The sequence below is a fragment of the Peromyscus leucopus genome, chromosome 10 (assembly GCF_004664715.2).
Source record: "Peromyscus leucopus breed LL Stock chromosome 10, UCI_PerLeu_2.1, whole genome shotgun sequence".
Taxonomy (NCBI): Eukaryota; Metazoa; Chordata; class Mammalia; order Rodentia; family Cricetidae; genus Peromyscus; species Peromyscus leucopus.
Window position 1 is genome coordinate 41,832,478 of NC_051071.1, and position 17,611 is coordinate 41,850,088.

At 47.3% G+C, this 17,611-nt stretch overlaps 1 protein-coding gene across 1 annotated transcript; it reads right to left on the reverse strand.

The window, feature by feature from the left end:
• Positions 1 to 7,116: 7,116 nt before the first annotated feature.
• Cckar (cholecystokinin A receptor) lies at positions 7,117 to 16,584 on the reverse strand. Its single transcript, XM_028865918.2, is given in 6 exon segments — positions 7,117 to 8,596; positions 8,598 to 8,749; positions 9,619 to 9,746; positions 12,097 to 12,358; positions 15,277 to 15,528; positions 16,264 to 16,584. Coding segments are annotated over 6 exon segments (1,290 nt in total). The 5' UTR covers positions 16,376 to 16,584; the 3' UTR covers positions 7,117 to 8,212.
• Positions 16,585 to 17,611: the final 1,027 nt, after the last annotated feature.

The following is a 17,611-nucleotide window of genomic DNA, read 5'->3' on the forward strand; positions in this document are numbered from 1 at the left end:
TTTCTTCCCCTTCCAGTAGCCATGGCAAAGTAACATGTGTCCCAGGGGAGAAACATGGTGGTAGGCAGACTAATGGGCCCTCACTGATGTTGTGGTACCCTAACCACAAGATCATGTGACTAGGGCCATTATTCAGGTGAGCTGATGTAGTAACAAGGATTCTTGTAAGTGAAGGTCAGAAAAGCGGATAGGTGATAGAGAGAAAACTTGAGTGAGCGAGACAGAAACATGGAGAGAGGGTGAAATAGTGAGCGAAACGGAGAAAAGGAAACAGTGAGAGGAGAGTTTTGAAGATGCTACAGTGTGGGCCTTGGAGATGGAGGAAGAGGCCAAGAGCTGGGTGTGGGGTGGGGAGGCAGGCATCCTCAAGAAACACGAAAAGGTAAGAACAAACGCTTCCCTAGAATGTCCTACTGATTCCGTGTTCTCAGTCTGACTTTCAAGAGTACGAGAAAGGGAATCTGTGCTGTCCTGAGTTGCTATTGTGATGGATCTCAGTGGCGGCCAAAGGAAATAGAGGCGTCTGAAATTCTTTGACCAGACTCCAAAGAAGGGCAGCAGGCTTGGACGGTAGCTGAGACCCGTGGCCCCCAGGGTAGTCCTTTCCTTCCTCCACAATTGGCTCAGTGTATGGTGTGGTGTGGGTGTCTGTTGTCCCCTCTGCGTATGCAGCCATCAGGACAGTGCCTGGTCACGTTTGCTTTATCTCGACTCAGTTTCTCCACTACCCATGATAACCCACTGAGAATCCCGTGATAGGGCCTGTAGGTTGGGCAAATAAAAACACATTGCATGGGACGTGCTGTAATATAGTGATCACTGCCTATCTCAAATTCACATTAGAGACATTTGTGTTTCATCCAGCAACTCTACCCCCGTGCTGGGGAAACACCTGCTGCTTTCAGGTTCTGAGATCTGATCCCTCCATCCCTGGAGACGCCTTCAGCTCCGCTGAACCCCATTTGGAGTTCTCACTTAGCAAATTGTTAATTGGCTGGCCTGTCCCTGAGGGCCATTGCTGAGATCAGAGAGCAGGTGGGAAACACAGCGGATGATGCGGGAGGAGGGAGCTTGGACCAGGTGTGGGGTTCGGCACCACAGCTCAGGTGTCCTCCTGCAAGAATTATCATTGAGCTGCCATCTTCTCTGTCCATCTGGGGCTGGTTGTAAGCACTCTGTATCTTCCAAGGAGGGCAGGAATCATGGCTGGCTAGGGCCACTGTAGCCAAGTACCACAGACCAAAGAGCTTACATAGCAGAAACTTGTTCCCTCTTACTCCAGAGGCTGTAAGTTCAAGATCAGTGTGTTGGCCTCTGGTCTCTGGTAAGGGTTCTCTTCCTGGGTGGTCAGTGACCACTCTCTTGCCTTCTGTCCACATGGTTCTCTCTTGAGATTGTGGTAGGGTCCACAGAACGTCCTCATTATACCTTAGTGCCGTGCAAAGTTCTACTTCCAAATATAGCCACATAGTGAGGTATCAGTAGCTATGACTTCTGAATATGAATAACACAGGACCTTTTCAGCCCGCTTCAGGAAGCTGCCTGGATAAGCTGTCCCAACATCCCTCAGAGCTCAGGACTGTGGCCCAAGGGGAGGATTTCACAGAGGCCTTCTGTAAACTTCCACCAGGGCCAAGGAATCATAATGGCAGGAACCTGGGAGGGACCTCGGGCCAGAGGCAGTTAACCCTCCAAGAGGTAGTTTGGCAACTAAGAAATCACAGTCCTTCGATGCAAGGCAGAACTCAGGTTGGGATCTTGATTTTACTGGTCTGTTAGTTTTACTAGGAAACTCCAGCCAGTGCAGCTGACTTGTGGAGCTCTTTGATGTATTTCCTGATATCAGGGCATCATTCTGGCAACTGCATTGAACAACAACCAAGTTCCCAGCCAGCTAGCACTGGGCCAACATCTCTCTTTTAGGAAACCCTGCAGGGAAAGTCTTGTTACGTTGCCAGGAGTGCTGGGATGATGCGCGGAGAGTCTAAACATTAGACTCTGGTGGGAGGTGGCCTTCTCCTTCAGCAGGATCAGGGGGTAGGGCGTATCTGGAAATTAAGATTCTGAACTTCTGTGGCAAAGCCTGACTGAAGCCATTGGCTACTCCTGACAAAGGCCGGCATTGCAGGCCCTGGAGTCACAGAATATGGGCCCCAAGGGGCTCTGCATTAATGGCTTTCAAAATATGTCCTGTAGAACCCAGGGATCCCCCTCCTCCTCCCCACCAGGGTTTCAAGGGAAGGTAAAGTCCCATTACTTCTAGGTAACTGTACTGTTATTCATTCCCATGTTGGACCTCCATACAGAGCTGCTTCTGGGAAAGAGGGCTTCCTTGCATAAAAATGTGAAGACCATCGATCTAGTGCAAGACTTTGTATATGAAAGATTTGTTTCTTCACACGTGTTTGGAACTCTCTAACTCAGGACGCAGTGCTAGACGTGAAGGTATTTGTCGTTGAAGCATAACGCGGCAGACACTGACCAATAAACCCAGAAGCCCCCAGGAACCACTCCACACACTTTGTTGACTGGAACTCGTTTAGGGCTCACATTACCTTACGTGGCCTTGCAAGTGACAGTTGCTTATGTTTCTGGAGCCTTGGTAACGGACACTCAAAATGTGTGGCTTCCTGGGGGTTTGGGGATATGGCTCAATAATGTCATTGAAGTCTCATAAAACCTGTAAATACTGCAGACTTGGAGGCTGAGTGAATCTCCCACAGTTAGTTAGACACGAATTCAATCTAACTCCAGAGTCTGAGCTCTTCTTGATGACTGATTTTCAGAAGTGATCCAGATCTTGAGCTTGAGAGGGCAGGGTTTCGAATACCATTGGCAATTAGGGAAAATCAGGAGAGGAAGTTTGCTTTGGGATGGGGCAAAGATCTCCACTGTAAATCCCATTGGTTTGAGGTTGGGGTGGATCTCGGCATCCTCCCGAACCCCTTTGGGTCACTGGGAAGGGGGGACTTGGCAGAAAGGTAACAAGGAAGGGGACCTGGGAAGCTTTACTCTGACGGCTGATGGAAAACTTGGCCTTGGTTTATCTTCGTGCTAGTGAATCCGAGAAAACAGATCCACTTTAATATAACACTGGTATTTGCCAAAGAGGTGAAAACTCATTTACCGATACCATCTCTTAGCTTTCTTGTGAGGTGGTACTCCTAAAAATGAACATGGGACTGGGTGTGTCTAGGACAGAGGTGTGAAGAACCAGCTTTCAGATCCTCAGGCAGGCAGCTCAGAGCGAGCTCGGCCTGTGTCCACAGGGAAGCAGGAGAAGGACGGAGAATAAGGACTTGCTTCCTTTGTGGTGGTTATGGCGTTAGGAGGACACACGAGGCAGTATTACTGAAATGAACCCATTGCCTGTAGACGATTTAGAAGGGGGAATGTCATGTAACCCCAAGGGCTGTCTGGAGGAATGGATACATTTCTGTTTGCTCATGTGTGCGCACTTCTGGAGGGCGGGGGACAACTTGGGGGAATCGGTTTCCTCCTTCCATAATGTGTATCCTGGGGACAGAACTCAGGTCAACAGGCTTAGCAGCAAGCACCTTTACGCGCTGAACCATCTCGCCAGCCCATGATGGAATTGAAATAAGGATGGACCTTGTCTCTGTCATTTGTCAGCTGTCTGATTTTGGACAGGCTACCTGCCCTTCTAGGCCTCAACTTCTTCAGTTGAAATGTGGGAAACGATACATCACACATGGTGTTTGGAGATTCGAATGAGAAGCCATATGGAACAAAGGTTCATTCACCATCCCACTTGGGACTCTCTCGACTCCTTGTTCCTTTCCTCAACAGGCCTATGCAGAGACAACTGTATGCCTGGCACCAGGCAGCTTCCCTGTTACAAAGGGAGTATGAAGCCCAAATTAAGGGAGGGCATGGGATAGGAAACAGATAGTAGATCCTCACCTGCTGGGTCACACATCATCACACACGTCACCACCACCCCTCAAGAGGAACTGACCTCCTGGGAATGGGTGTGATTTGCTCAGGACCACACAGCAAGCCAGAAACAGCCACTGAACTTGGATACAGATCTCTGGGCCTTATTTTCATTACCCCAGAAGTAGCTTTTTATGGTCAATGAGCTTGGAAGCCAGATTTTCTGGACATTGTGTACAACTGAAAACAGACCTTGACTCCCCAGGCAGCTCTGTCTCGGAGCAAATGTAAGTGCATATCTATACTGCAACCACCTGAGTGGGAAGGTGGAGCCTCCCAAAGGGGCCAGGGAAGGACTGGCATTGAGAACAGACTCCATTCAAATCCATCCACCCATCCATTCATGCCAAGGAGGAGTTACTGGACCTTGTAATGTGCTGTGAATGACGTCACGTAGTTGCGTTAACTTTTCTCCGTCTTCTGTTAGTGGATCTCCAACCCTGCAAATGTCACATGTGGGTAGCCACACTTGCTGTGTGGTAGTCATTCAGGATGGTGATGACGGTCGTGTGCCAGAAGGAAGGACATGGTATACATGCCCCCATCTGACCTCTCTTCCTGTGCAAGAAGGACATGTGTTCCACCCAGGCTCTGCTTTAAAGGGCTGGGGTGGGTGCAGTGTGTGGTATGCAGTGGTGGGGCTGGACCTGGTCTGTGGGACCAACTCTTGGAAACCTGAGAGAGGTGCCAGGACACCAGAGAGGTCAAAGACAGCCCATCCAGAGAGAGGGAAGTAGCACATTCAGAGGCAAGCGCCAGGGAGCTGGCCGATGCAGCATGGGTCAGGGTGCCTCCTGTGGTTGCCACTGGGGTCCTACAGGAAAGCAAATGAAGCGGGCATAGCAATGGGAGCTCTGATGATAGGAGAGAGCTGGGCTCTTCAGCAAGAGCTGGGAATGTGGGCAAGGGTTTTGACTGTTCTCCAACGAAATGACGGCCAGGGGAACTAAGCTGAGGGATGTTAGGGACCAGTGGTTCCCAGCCTTTGTTTACTTGTATTGCAACACTGTTGCTAGGCAGGATACACCATCAGAAACACTTGGGGTTATATCCACTCTCTCTACCCACTTGCGTTATGGGGGTGAGGAAAAGAGGAAGGGGAGCACAGTAAATGGTCACCCGTGAGAACCTGGGGTGGATGCATGCAAAGACGAAAAAATGTCTGGTCCAAGCTCTGCTCTTCTCCCCCAAGCGTGAGTTTCCCCTTGTTGAGGAGCCTAGCAGTGGATGGAAAGCGAGACCACTGAACGCACCAGAGGCATGACGGAAGTCAGTCATAACATTTATTAAACATTCACGGTACGTGTGCCTTGCTAGGCAAAACACAGGAAGAGCGTACAGTGGAAATCCAGCAGCTGTCGTCACTTAACTCACGAGGACGACATTTTGCTTAAGCAGAGAGACACCTGTTAAGCATACAGGGACATGTGCAACCAAACCCCAGATACACAGGCACTCTCATTCACCACGTCAAGTGCACGAGGAGACCTTACCATGGTGCTTGGGGCACACGAAGCTGAGACACACCTCTCAGTTCCGACGCTCCAGTGTATTATGCTGCTGCTGAAGGGATGCTACCAGAAGACACTAAAATATTGGGAAATCCATGTATTTGTTTCCTTAACTTAAATTCATGCTCAAATCAGTAATCTTGTTAACACGAGGCAAAGGAAGTTGACTTGACAAAGTGTAACAGCAGCATGATGTGAGAAAAAAAAATTCATCTGTAAAAATCAGACCCTTCCCAGCTCATCACAGATTCTGGAGGTTAGTAGCCCCCTAGACCTCTCAGCTTCCAATAGGTGCAAGACTTTCCAATAAATTAAATCAGCAAAGGCATTTTATTACTGTACGGGTGGGAAATCTTGTTTATGTTTTTGCCTGCCTTAAAATATTTCAAAAGTAGGGTTGGCAGATAAAATATAGGCTGTCCTCCAGTGTATGAGATGTACTCAAAACTAAAAATTAGTGTCTATAAGGGTGTTTCTCAATATGTGGGTTGCAACCCCTGGGAGCTGACCGACCCTCTCACAGAGGTCACTTAAGACCATTGGAAAACATATATTTGCATTATGATTCATAATGGTAGCAAAATTATAGTTATGAAGTAGTAATGAAAATGATTTTATGGTTGGGGTCACCACAATATAAGGAACTGTATTAAAGGGTCAGGGCATTAGGAAGGTTCAGAACTACTGGTCTACATATTATCCAAAAGTACATTTTAGTTGCATATCTGTATTTTTGTTAGCTAAATCCCAGAATCTTGCTTTTAGGGTACTATACTTTCAGAAACTCCAGAGGGTCCTAATAATGGAGTGTGGGGGGGGGATCCTAATTTTTCTTCATTGATTTCCTAATACTGTCAGGGGGTCAGAGGGGATGGATCAGTCTCTATTTAGGCAGGAAAGGTATGTAGACTATAAGACCTACTCAGGTGTCAAAGACATTTTTATCTCTTACATCTTTTATCATTACAATTGAACTCCGCGTTTTGACTTTACAATCACTGACTGAGAGGGTGGTGATTGCTACTCATAAGATTGAAGTCTGAGGAGGGAATGATCTGGCTTGACAGGCTGGCTGTGACTGGGCAGTTGGTGCTCAGCTGTTTCTCCTTAGTACGCTCCGCTGGGCACGACTATCACTGTAAGATGCCTGTCTTGTCTAATTCTAGAACACCGGGGACCTTGTCATCCCTTGCCACTCTCCTCTTCCCTCTTCCACAGGGAGGTTGGGGACTGTCGAGGGTGTGGAGCCTGCCTCAGTGGCTGGCTGTGGCCTTAGGAAAGGAGAAGAAGAATGCTCATCCTTTGGATAATTGGCAGCTCATTGCAATAAACTTTCCTTGATTTTTTTTTCTTTGCATATTATACTTTTTGCATGTACCTACAAACTTGTTTCTGTTGAAAAGGTCCATACTAACCCTATTAAGTAGACAAGACAGTATTGTTCGAGAAAAAAGGGGAGAAAAGGAGAGATAGGCAGGAAGGAAGAAGTGAGGGAGGGAGAGAGAGTGGGTGTGTTGGTAGACTGGATTGCTACATACTATTGGAACGTTCTTCCTGGTGTCTCAATGTATAGTTTATCTCTGTTTTTAAACAGAGAGTTCTCAGAGTCAAGTGTTTTCAACAGGAATTTTGCAAAGAACCAAAACTCACACAGAACTCCTGCTTTTTATGGAAGAATGGTAACACTTGCTGAATTCCAATATCCACTGACAAGTTTTTAACACATAGAGAATGTAGCCATATGTTCAGTTCACACACACACACACACACACACACACACACACACACACACACTGAGCCAACTATCAAGAGCTACATAGATGGTATTTAAAAGCATATACACTTTTGACATTCAAAGCTACCTGTTAACTGAGTCCCAGCATGCCAGTTTTCTTTGGGGGCTTCCTCCCTTGCCCAGGTATATACAACTCCCCTTCCTACCTAGAGGTCTTTCTGGGGAAGAGGAAGTCCAGATGAACAGAAGAAACTAAGTTGAGGTTTTAAAAAAGCTGTGGGGTTAGGGTACAAAGGAGAAGTCACACAGCACGGATCACCCCCCTTTCTGCAGCTTGCCATTGCTGAGAGAAAACATTCCTTCAGGTGACTGGCCTTGCACGCTTTTTCCTTTGCAGAAATAAAAATTCTAAAACCTGTCTTTTAGGCACACTCGTTTTGCTTTTCTGATGATTGACCTAAACGTCCAGCTCTGAGTGTCCTTGACCACCCTCGAGATTAAAAAGTGTCAGACTATTCAGAAGTGGCCAGAGGAGGTGACCGTGAGAAGGTGTGTAGTTGTAGTGCGTATGGGAAGTAGCCGTGGGTTCCCTGGGAAGGAAAATAGTGTAATTCTGCATGATCAGAAGAAACAGAGCATAGCAGTGCGTCACTATGGAGAGACCTCACCTGGGGTGTTCCAGAAAATTCTAAAGCTCATCGGGGTCTGTACCTCCATTTTGAACATGGGCTTGTCAGCGACACTGTAGCATGATCCCTTTGGGGCTCCTCTCCTGGCCTGCTAAGGTTTCTTCCATGGTGAACACTGTGGAAAGTGTCTTGGCATTTTCACAGTCCCACCTTAAGTTCCTTCTGGAACTCTGTGAAGGACGAAAAACAGACACTGAAGAGTCCCCATGAGAAACAGGTCTTTCTTCTCCTTTACTCCAGCTTCCTCTTCCTCCTTTTCCATTTCCTCCTTGCTCCCTGGTCCCTTCCTCCTTGCCGCAGCGGCGGGCCAGGTTTCTAGCTCAGGGGGGTGGAGCTGAGGTGCTCATGTGGCTGTAGGAGTACCTGGACAGTGATGCCCCTATGGTCCTCCCGTCTTCCTCCTCTCCCACCTCTCCTCTCCCCCCTGGAGGACCAGGATTGGGGCAACAAGGGAAGGTGGCCATGAAGCCCAAGCGAAACCGTTTGTTCATGAAGCAGTAGATGATGGGGTTGACACAGGAGGATGTGTAGGAGAGCAGGAGGATGAAGGAGATGGGGGTCCCTGAGAGGTGTTTCTCGGCAGAAACGGTGTCGTATGCCCGCCAGGCATTGGCACTGAAGATGGGCATCCAGCACAGGAAGAAGAGAACCACGATGACGATGAGCATGCGGATCACACGCTTCTTGGCTATCAGGTTGGCGGCAGGAACTGCTGCTCCTGATGCGGTTGACTTTGCTGCCGTGGCTGCTGGTGGAGAGCTGCTGGAGCTCCAGCTTCCTCGGGTGCCGGGACTTCTGCAAGTAACATCCATCACTGTCCTCGTAGCGACTGCTGCCGCCACTGCTCAGCTTCCTCTCTGGATGGGCAAGTGACATCATTTTATTGTTCAGGACATGGCATGCCAGAGAGGAGACGTGGAGCCCCCGACTGCCCCAGTCCAGGAGACCAAGCTCAACTTGAACTGGAGAAATGGGCAGGCAGCCTGGTCTGAACTGATTTACATCAGTATTAGTCTCACTGGTTCTAATCTTCCAATGCAATATAAATCATATTTCATATATATATATTATATAATAATAGTAATAAAATCCTACACACAAAGATTGTAAGGCTGAAATTTATTGCAAAATAAATATTAACACTCTTCTCTGTCCTTTCTTTCCTGTTTGCTTGCTGAGTTTTTTAGATTACTTTTATTGTGAGGACTCCAAGTAATAGAGAAAGTCAACAAGAGCCAGAGAGACTGTGTTATCTACATAGTAAGGACCTGAGAAAGAGGCGGAGTGAGAAGGAAAAAGTTATGTCAACACAGGTGTTGGGGACAGGTTCAGTGGGCTCTAGAAGGGAGGAAGGATGGAGGGTGAGAAATAAATGACAAAAAGCTGGGCTTGTAGACTGTGGATCTAATGTCTCAATGTCACATGCAGGACAGAGTCACCAGAGGGTGTCCACTAAGTGTCTACATTACAGGAAGCCTGGGGGACAGGGTCCTCTGTGTGCAACTGTGTTGTGTGAGCATGTTCTCCGTTGATTCCACTCAGGACCCCACCAAGAAGAAACATCTCCTCATTTTACACACAGGATATTAGAGAAACCAGGTCTTCTGGCTGCTTTCTGATACCAAGTTTCCAGCACATGCTCTACATAGTCTGAGTCCATCTTGTTAACTTATAAAGTGAGCTTTTGAGTTCTTTGGGAATAAAAATCCAGCCCAAAGATAGTTACCTTTAGCAGATTTCTTCTGGCTAGCATCAAATTTTATTCCTTGGTAGAGTTCCAGCGAGATCAATCCATAGGCCACCACCATCACAATCCCGGGGATGAGGAAGAGGATGAGTAGCAGGAATGTTTGCCTAATGCAATGAAAAGAAATCTAATCACCAGCGACTCTGGACCTTCAAGTTCCAATAGGCAAAAATAGCATGGGGAGCTGGTCTGAGCAGACGCCTTAATTTCTAGCATTTAACATACTTGAAAATTCCACATCTGGAGGTTCGGTCATTAGAACTTGTTTACTTCTCATACTCTTTAAAATATCCCTGAAAGACTGCTTAAATTAGGAAAACGTGGCATCATTCTATGCTCCAAACCAATGAGCATGTTATATGATAACAGCAAAAACCACAAAGTGGCGTGTGCTTACAGTCCTAGATACTTAGGAGGCTGAGGCAGGAGGCTTGCTCCAATCCAGGAGTTTGAGATTAGCCTGGGTGACATAGTGAGATTCTTTGCAAAAATGAATGACATGAACAGTGAACAAATAATGAAGTCTTTAAAAATAATGGGAGTATGTAGATTATATGTTGAAATAATAAATATGAAAACATTCCTAACTAATGAGGACTAGTGCTGGGTACTACAGGTGAGGCTAAGCTCTGCATACATGTTTCAGTTTAACTCACATAAGAACCTTAGCTGTAGCTTCTATTATCTGAGCACCTACTGTAGAGAAGAGGAAATTGAGTCTTGGAGAGATTAAATGTGTCCTAAGTCACACAGATAGTATCAGAGGTGAGATTTGAACCCAACGGCACACATCAGCCTATACAACTTGTTGACTCTACAATGGGAGTCATTAAATGTTTAGGTCGGAATCACGGAAAATCTTTAAGTTTTTACCCAAAGTGGCATTTGCCATCCATAAATCTCCCTGAGTATCCACTCTCTGTCATGCTGCGAAGCTGGTTGGGTGGCACACGAAATCTTATGCCTGGAAGGGTTGAGCTGTGCTTTCTCTAAATACGGTTCATTGTTGAGGATTCATAGCCTCCTGCTCTATGAGTCCGGCCCCTAAATCACTTTTGCTGCCTGGCATGTGTAAGCTGCAGATTAGACCATACCGTTGTCAGAGGCGAACAGTGGCCGGGCCATTTCTCATTGCAATTGGACATGTTTTGATAAGTCTTGTATATCCTTCTCTGTCGTGATGCAATGCTGTTCTGTGTGCAAGCTACTTGACGAAAACGAAAGGCAGAGGCCAGGAAGCACGATCTGGGTTCTTAGCCACTTCGGAAAGTCTAGATCCTGCTTCAAAAACAGCCCTATAACTAGTAAACGTCACCCACATTGGTGCCATCTTTTCATTAAAAGTATTTTTATGGCGTCTTATTTGAACCTTGTAGCTGCCCATTAATACAGATTTAGAAAAAAAAATCTGTATTATTAACTCCTTTAGAGATGAAGAACCTGATGCTTCAAGAGATTAAGTAAACTTCCCCAAGGCTATTTAGCCAGTAAGCAAATGAACCAGTGTTGGAACATCTTCTCTTCTGGTAAGCTATTCTGGGTAAACACAGTGGTTATATACACTAGGAGTTAGGGCGTTGAGATAGTCTAGCTGGTAAAAGCACTTGCCACCAAGTTTGATAACCTGTGCTTCTTCCCTGGTACCCACATGATAGAAGTAATCCTTCAAGTTGTCCTCTGACCTCCGCACAGGCACCATGGTACATGTGTACCCCACAGATATACATATACACAAAATAATTAATACTGGTCACTCCTCAGTTCTTTAGAAAATCATAGCTCTGTAAGTCACCCAGTCTGAACTTTTTGGGGGACCATGAAGATGCCTAAGCACAGTGGTTAAGCACAGAGAGAGGCTTTGGCCCTTCCTAACCTTGTGGATTTAGCTACTCTGGAAACTCCAAGTCACTTATCTGTAACATGGACACGCTAACAACACTTCATCTATAACTGTATGGTGTTCAGGGTCTTGGTTTCCCACTGTGTACTCTTCCTGTCAAGCTAGAAGGGCCCTCCTCAGAGGAGCCCCTGAAGCCCCACACTTGAGGGCCTCTAACTTGCTGGGCTGTGTGTTATTTCCTTCAGCGGGTGGCCACTTGTAAGATGTCCGTGCTCCAGTAAATAACTTCTTATTCAGCTCTGTAAGAAGATCTAATTTAACGCTGTAGATCACATAGAAAAAGAGGGCATAAAAGCCAGAGAGGAACTTGTTGGGGAAAAGGGGGTTCATGCAGAAATGGAGAGGGGATGGGAGAGAAGTTGTCTCCTGAGTGGGGAGACAACTAAACTTCAGTATATAAGTATATGAAACTGCCAACGTAGACTAATAGTAAAAGGACTCTCCTTAGAAAGCCTCCAGGAGACCTGTCCTGTAGTCATCGGGCAGGGTTTTCCTGTTCCTCACATTGCTAACTTAGGTGAAGCTGTGTCTTGAAGGATGAGCAAACACTGCCTTACCAAGATTGCTGCATAGCATCACTAGGCAACAGAAAGCGGCACATGTTTGCCGTCTGGTTGTTTCTTTTAGTAAAAGGCACCAAGTTGCTGTAAATGGGGTACGGAGTCATGATGGTGAAGGAGAGGCACCAGGTGGCGGCGATGACCTTCAGAGCGTGGGACTTGGTTTGCCAGACTCGGGACTGTAAGGGTCTGCAGATGGCGCCATATCTCTCCAGAGAGATGGCGACCAGGTTGAACGTGGAAACACTCACAGAAGTGCCTGGGGAGGAACCAAGGAGGCAGTTACTTAGGTGTTGACTCCCAAGTTTGTTTGTACACTAGCTTGAGTGGATCAGAGCCACAGTTTAGTACCCTAGGCAAATGCCCAGGGGGTAAAGAAAGACTGTGTATATTTTTAAAAGATGATTTAGTTCCAGCTTCGTATGAAAAAGAACTTAAGGCGGCTAAGCACATGTATTTGCCAACACATCTCATTGCCAATCTTCAGATAAGTTTATTGAGCTTTGATTGCGATCTAACTCCAGCTTGAGCTAAAGGTACTCATTAATTAATAAGCAAAGGGATAAAAATACATCGCCATCCCACAGAAGGGCTTTTGGAAACCTAGAGAAGAGCTCTAATTTTGATCTTGAGCATGTGGTTAAATAGACATTAAAAGGCAGAAATTGTCAAGGACTCCAAAAGGTTCCCCAAAGGTCTCTGGGGTGTTAACATTTCTACTACACGATTTAGAAGGGAGAAACATTCTAAATTAAATTATCTGTTGAAAAAATGCATAGTGAGAAAAGGTGACAGGGAAAGGGGTCTGGGGTGAACTAATGGTGTCTGTGAGCGGGAGACCCCGGAGACCCCGGATCTTTGCAGCCGTCCAGGCTTTGTGTTTGACAAAGTGGCCATGTACCCGATTAGAGTGGGGGAGAATTGCATCTCCTCTAGGGCGTTCCCCGCACACAGTAGAAAGGAGCCCCTTCGCCTCTCGATGGTGTCCGGTGTGCGTGTTTAGTGTAACGTCTTATCCTTTAAGTTCACCTTAGAGCCTTCATCTACGAGAACGGTCACTTACCAGTCAGCTCTTACCAACAGATGTGGGAACAGACATTCTAAACGTGGCATCCTAAAACATGACTACTTCCCAGGATAGATAGTAACTCTCTAAAAAACACCATCTATATATAAACTTTTAAGTAAAAGCTTTTTTTTTTTTTTTTTATTTGAGTGGGATTCACTCACTGTGTTTTACTGGACTTCACTCTAAAGAGCCTATGACATGTAGATTCAAAAGGATAGCTCTAAATCCCACTGAGTTTGTTCTGTACAATGGGTCCACAGTCACTATAAACCCACTGTCAATCACATCCCTCCCCTCACCAACAAATTAGGTGTCTGGTGGGTACTGTTAGCAGTATTATCGAAGATCTCACACAAGAGAGGGCAGGATCTAAGTCATCAGAATTAGAAATTCAACAAAGCCCCGACTGAGCATGATGGGACATGCCTGTAATTCTACCACTTGGGAGGCAGGTGCAAGAGAATCACCTCAAGTCCAAGGCCAACCTAGCTACACAGTAAGTTTCCAGGTCAGTCAAGGCTGCATTCCGAACCCTGTTCAATCCTCACCCTACCCCCCCCCAAAAAACCCAAACCAAGCTAAAACCAATACCAAATAACAAGAAAAAGTAGATTTAACAACGTAAGCTATTATGACATTCCAAATAATTCCAGAATTATTTTGCTGTATAACGCTGGCTATTAAAAGTGTTCTGAGGTGAAATTCACACGGCACGGAACTGGCCACCTCAAAGCAAACAGGTCCGTGGCCTTCACTTCCATGAACTCTCTTCCCCAGTCTGGCTAAGATGCTGAGGTACAGTCGCCGTCGGACACACACGGACGGCCTCAGAAGTTAACGAGCTCTCAGCAATGCTTCATTACCCAACCTTCTCATTTTTAAGGCTTTAGACTATGTTCGGGGGACTTGAACACAGATGGCATGCTCTTGGTTACTAATCTGGGGGCATGAGGGTCAGCGATTCATCATCGTGTCGTCTATTGGATCCTGAACACTCAGCTGGGCTTTGAAAAGGTTTTTCAAAGCTTTCTGGTCTCAGAAGACTGCCCTAGCCCTACTCAGTGCCGTCTGTTTTATACAGCTTGGGCCAGAATCAAACATCCCTTTTTACACACACACACACACACACACACACACACACACACACCCTCTTCTTCTTCCCAGTTGGTTGGGCAAGGGACAAGGCGGTGTGACAGACAGAGAGGACCAAGGGATGTGTCTCTGGTCAGGGTGGGGAGAACCGCAGCAGCTGACAAGCTGAGGCATGTGCTCACCGCTGTGGTGTCCGCTAGGCTGGGTTCAAATCCGAGCCACCATACTTCCCTTGGCAAGTGCTTGGTGAGCCAGGGAAGAATTGATGATAGTTATCACCAGGAGGTTGAGAAACAAGATCCTGGAAGTAAAAGTGCTCAGCAAACCATCTGGGACATAAAGTGCACTAAAACAGTAGCTTTGTTATAACCAGCACTATGTTTGGTATAAGCGGTTAGCCACGCAGCTCATCCAATCAGGGTCTACGTCATAACCCATCGTCCCTAGGAACACATTCGGCTTCTTATTAGGGACACCCACACACATCCCCACAGACCCCTGGCCTAAGATGCTCCCAGGCTTTGAGAGAACAATCTGGGAAGTGAATCCTGAGAGGAGAAGCTAGACCAAGATGAAATGGTTTAAAACTGCTTCCATTCCTCACAGGACAAGAAACAACAGCAAAGGAACCCTGATCCTATGCACCCGCTCCATTCCAAGAAACCCCGACCCAAGTTGGGAGTTAATCAGAATACAATCATCTGCCACCAGAAGGGGACAGAGTGACTTGAAGTCACCTATGAATCCTTGTCCTTTCACAAAGAGGCAAGCCCACTCAAACTCCGCTGTGTTTTGGTATCAACTTCTGACACACACTTCCTAACAAGTAGGGGGACGGGCCTGCGGTAAAGAGAACACCTGTGTCCTTGTACATGGGCCCCGACAGCCCGGACAGATGCTTGGGTATTTAGGAATCCAGTGGGGTCCTTCTGCTGTGACTGTCAAGGGTCTGGCAAAAGCCAGGGCTAAGCAGGTCGTGACAAGAGCCCTGTCAACAGCCACCTGCCACGACTCACCCATGAAGTAGGTGGTGGTCTTGCACACAGCACTTCCGAAGATGAAATCCTTGAGCAGGTTGGGGATGAGGTTGAATGGCATGCAGAAGAGACAGAGCATGAGGTCACTGACAGCCAGGGACAGCAGGAAGATGTTGGTGACGGTCCGCATCCTCTTGTTCCGAATCAGCACCGTGATGACCAGCGTGTTCCCCAGCACGCTGAGGAGGAATATGAAGGAGTACAGGAGGATCTGCACGGCAGGCTGCCACTCTGCAGAGGAATGGGGAAGAGTTGGAGGGATGGGGGGGCGGCGGTTAGGAGGGTGGGATGCTAAAACCTTAGCCCCTCCAAAAGAGTGGTCATTTCTGATGATGTCCCCTGCTGGCATGCATCACTGAACCCGGGTATTCCTGTACTGGCTGCATCACAGACACAAACCCAGGGAAGCACAGGACAATCCAATTGTTTTTTTGTAAAGGTTGGCGTGTCAACAGAACACTCAGGAAAGCAGTTTTTCCTAAGGACAATGCTCCTGAATGGGCATGGCTTTCTTTCCTCGAGGCTAAGCATTATTTTGCTTTAATCATTTCTTCATGCTGGGTTTCCCCTAAGAAAAGGCAACCTCCACCCCGACAATTCCTTTTTCTGTAATGCTGGTAAGTGCCAGCTTTCACACTTGGCACCCCTTTCTGCCTACAGCTCTTCTAGGATTTTGTCATCACCCCCCCCCAAATCCTGCATGAGTCCCCAACTCTCCTATGGGGACAATAACAATATTTAACTGTAGATTTCTCTTACTCTTTTATCCAAACTTCTGAACATACAACTTCTTCATTTAGCTTTATCTCACAGGGATTTTGTACACACACACACACACACACACACACACACACACACACACACACACACACAAATGTATGTACATTTTAGTCAGCCTTGCTTGTTGCTATTATCTCCCTCAACTCGGTAGTTTTCTGAACTCCCGCCACAGCCTCTAACACCTACCTTTTGAAGGTTGAGGTTGATCCAGGCAGAAAAGAGTCTCGTTTTCCAGGCCGAGTTCACAGGGGGGAGTAATGTTGCTCCCATTCATAAGGAGGCTGTCGACCACGTCCATCCTGCTGCTGCTCTCTACCAAGTGCTGACGAGCTGGTGAACGGCTCACTCCTGGCTCCTTTCTCTAATGACCTTAGAGTCTCCCAAACGCAACCTGCCGTGGAGGAGCAGGGAGGAGGGATTTCCAGGTGTGGGCTCTGCAGCCATTCCTAAAGGCAACTTGAGTTCCCCATTCCCAGAGCAGCTGGGCAGGCAAGCAGTCGCACTCCTGTGGGGAGAAGGCAGCCTGTGTAAGTCAAGCCTGCTCCACCTTCCAGACCCACCCCTCCCATTCCTGGGCCAGTCTGAGGCCCTGAGCACAGGCAGGCAGCCTGGCTGTATATTAACCCTTTCTAGATTGGGGCTACATCTACACACATGCGCGCACGCACACAGACACACAGACACAGACACAGACACACACACACACACACACACACACACACACGCACACACACGCACATGGGGGTGGGGAGAGAAGGAGAGAGAGAGAGAGACTTCCCAATTACCACCTCTCTTCTCTGCCTGTCATTGTCCCAGACATATTCAGAGTGAAGCCTAAACTGTCTGTGTGAGACAGCGTCAATTAACTTGGTAACAGATCCGATAATGCAGACCATCAGGACTAAGGGACGCAGAGGGACTGCATTCCTATCTCCTTATAGAAAAGCAATTAGTGCCTTTTAGCTTTGGAGCCTTGCCCATCAATGTGTATGGAGGGAGCTTTCTGGGTGGTTGTTAAGGTGTTACCGAGCATGGTGCTCGGTCTTGTGGTCTCTGCCCTTGTTAACCAGAAGCAGGGGGCTCTTCTGAATACAGATTCCCAGGTCCTTGTCACAACAGACGTCAGCGAGGTTTCTCATTCGGCTGTTTATTTTTTATTGTTGGGTTTGTTCACCCACCCCAGACCTGTTCACTGAGAGTCAACCACTTGCTGTGTACTTTTCAAGCAAGTCAGGAAGTAAGATACCCCAGAGGCTATTTAGTGTGGAGAGGGGATGGGGGGAGGAGATTTAGGCCTTTTTTGGGGGGGGGGTTAGGGGTCACTAGTGGTGCATGACCTGAGATGTAAGCAAGGAAGCTTCCAAACAGGAGACAGAATACTTTTTGCAGAGGTCACAGCCAGTCCAAAAGGCCTGAGGCGGGATGAGGTTGGCCTATGTGAAGAACAGAAGGCATGAGCGAAGGCAATGTTGGAGGTGCTCAGTGTGAGGGACCTGGTCAGGGACTTGCCTTTTTCAGGGAGTTGTACAGTATT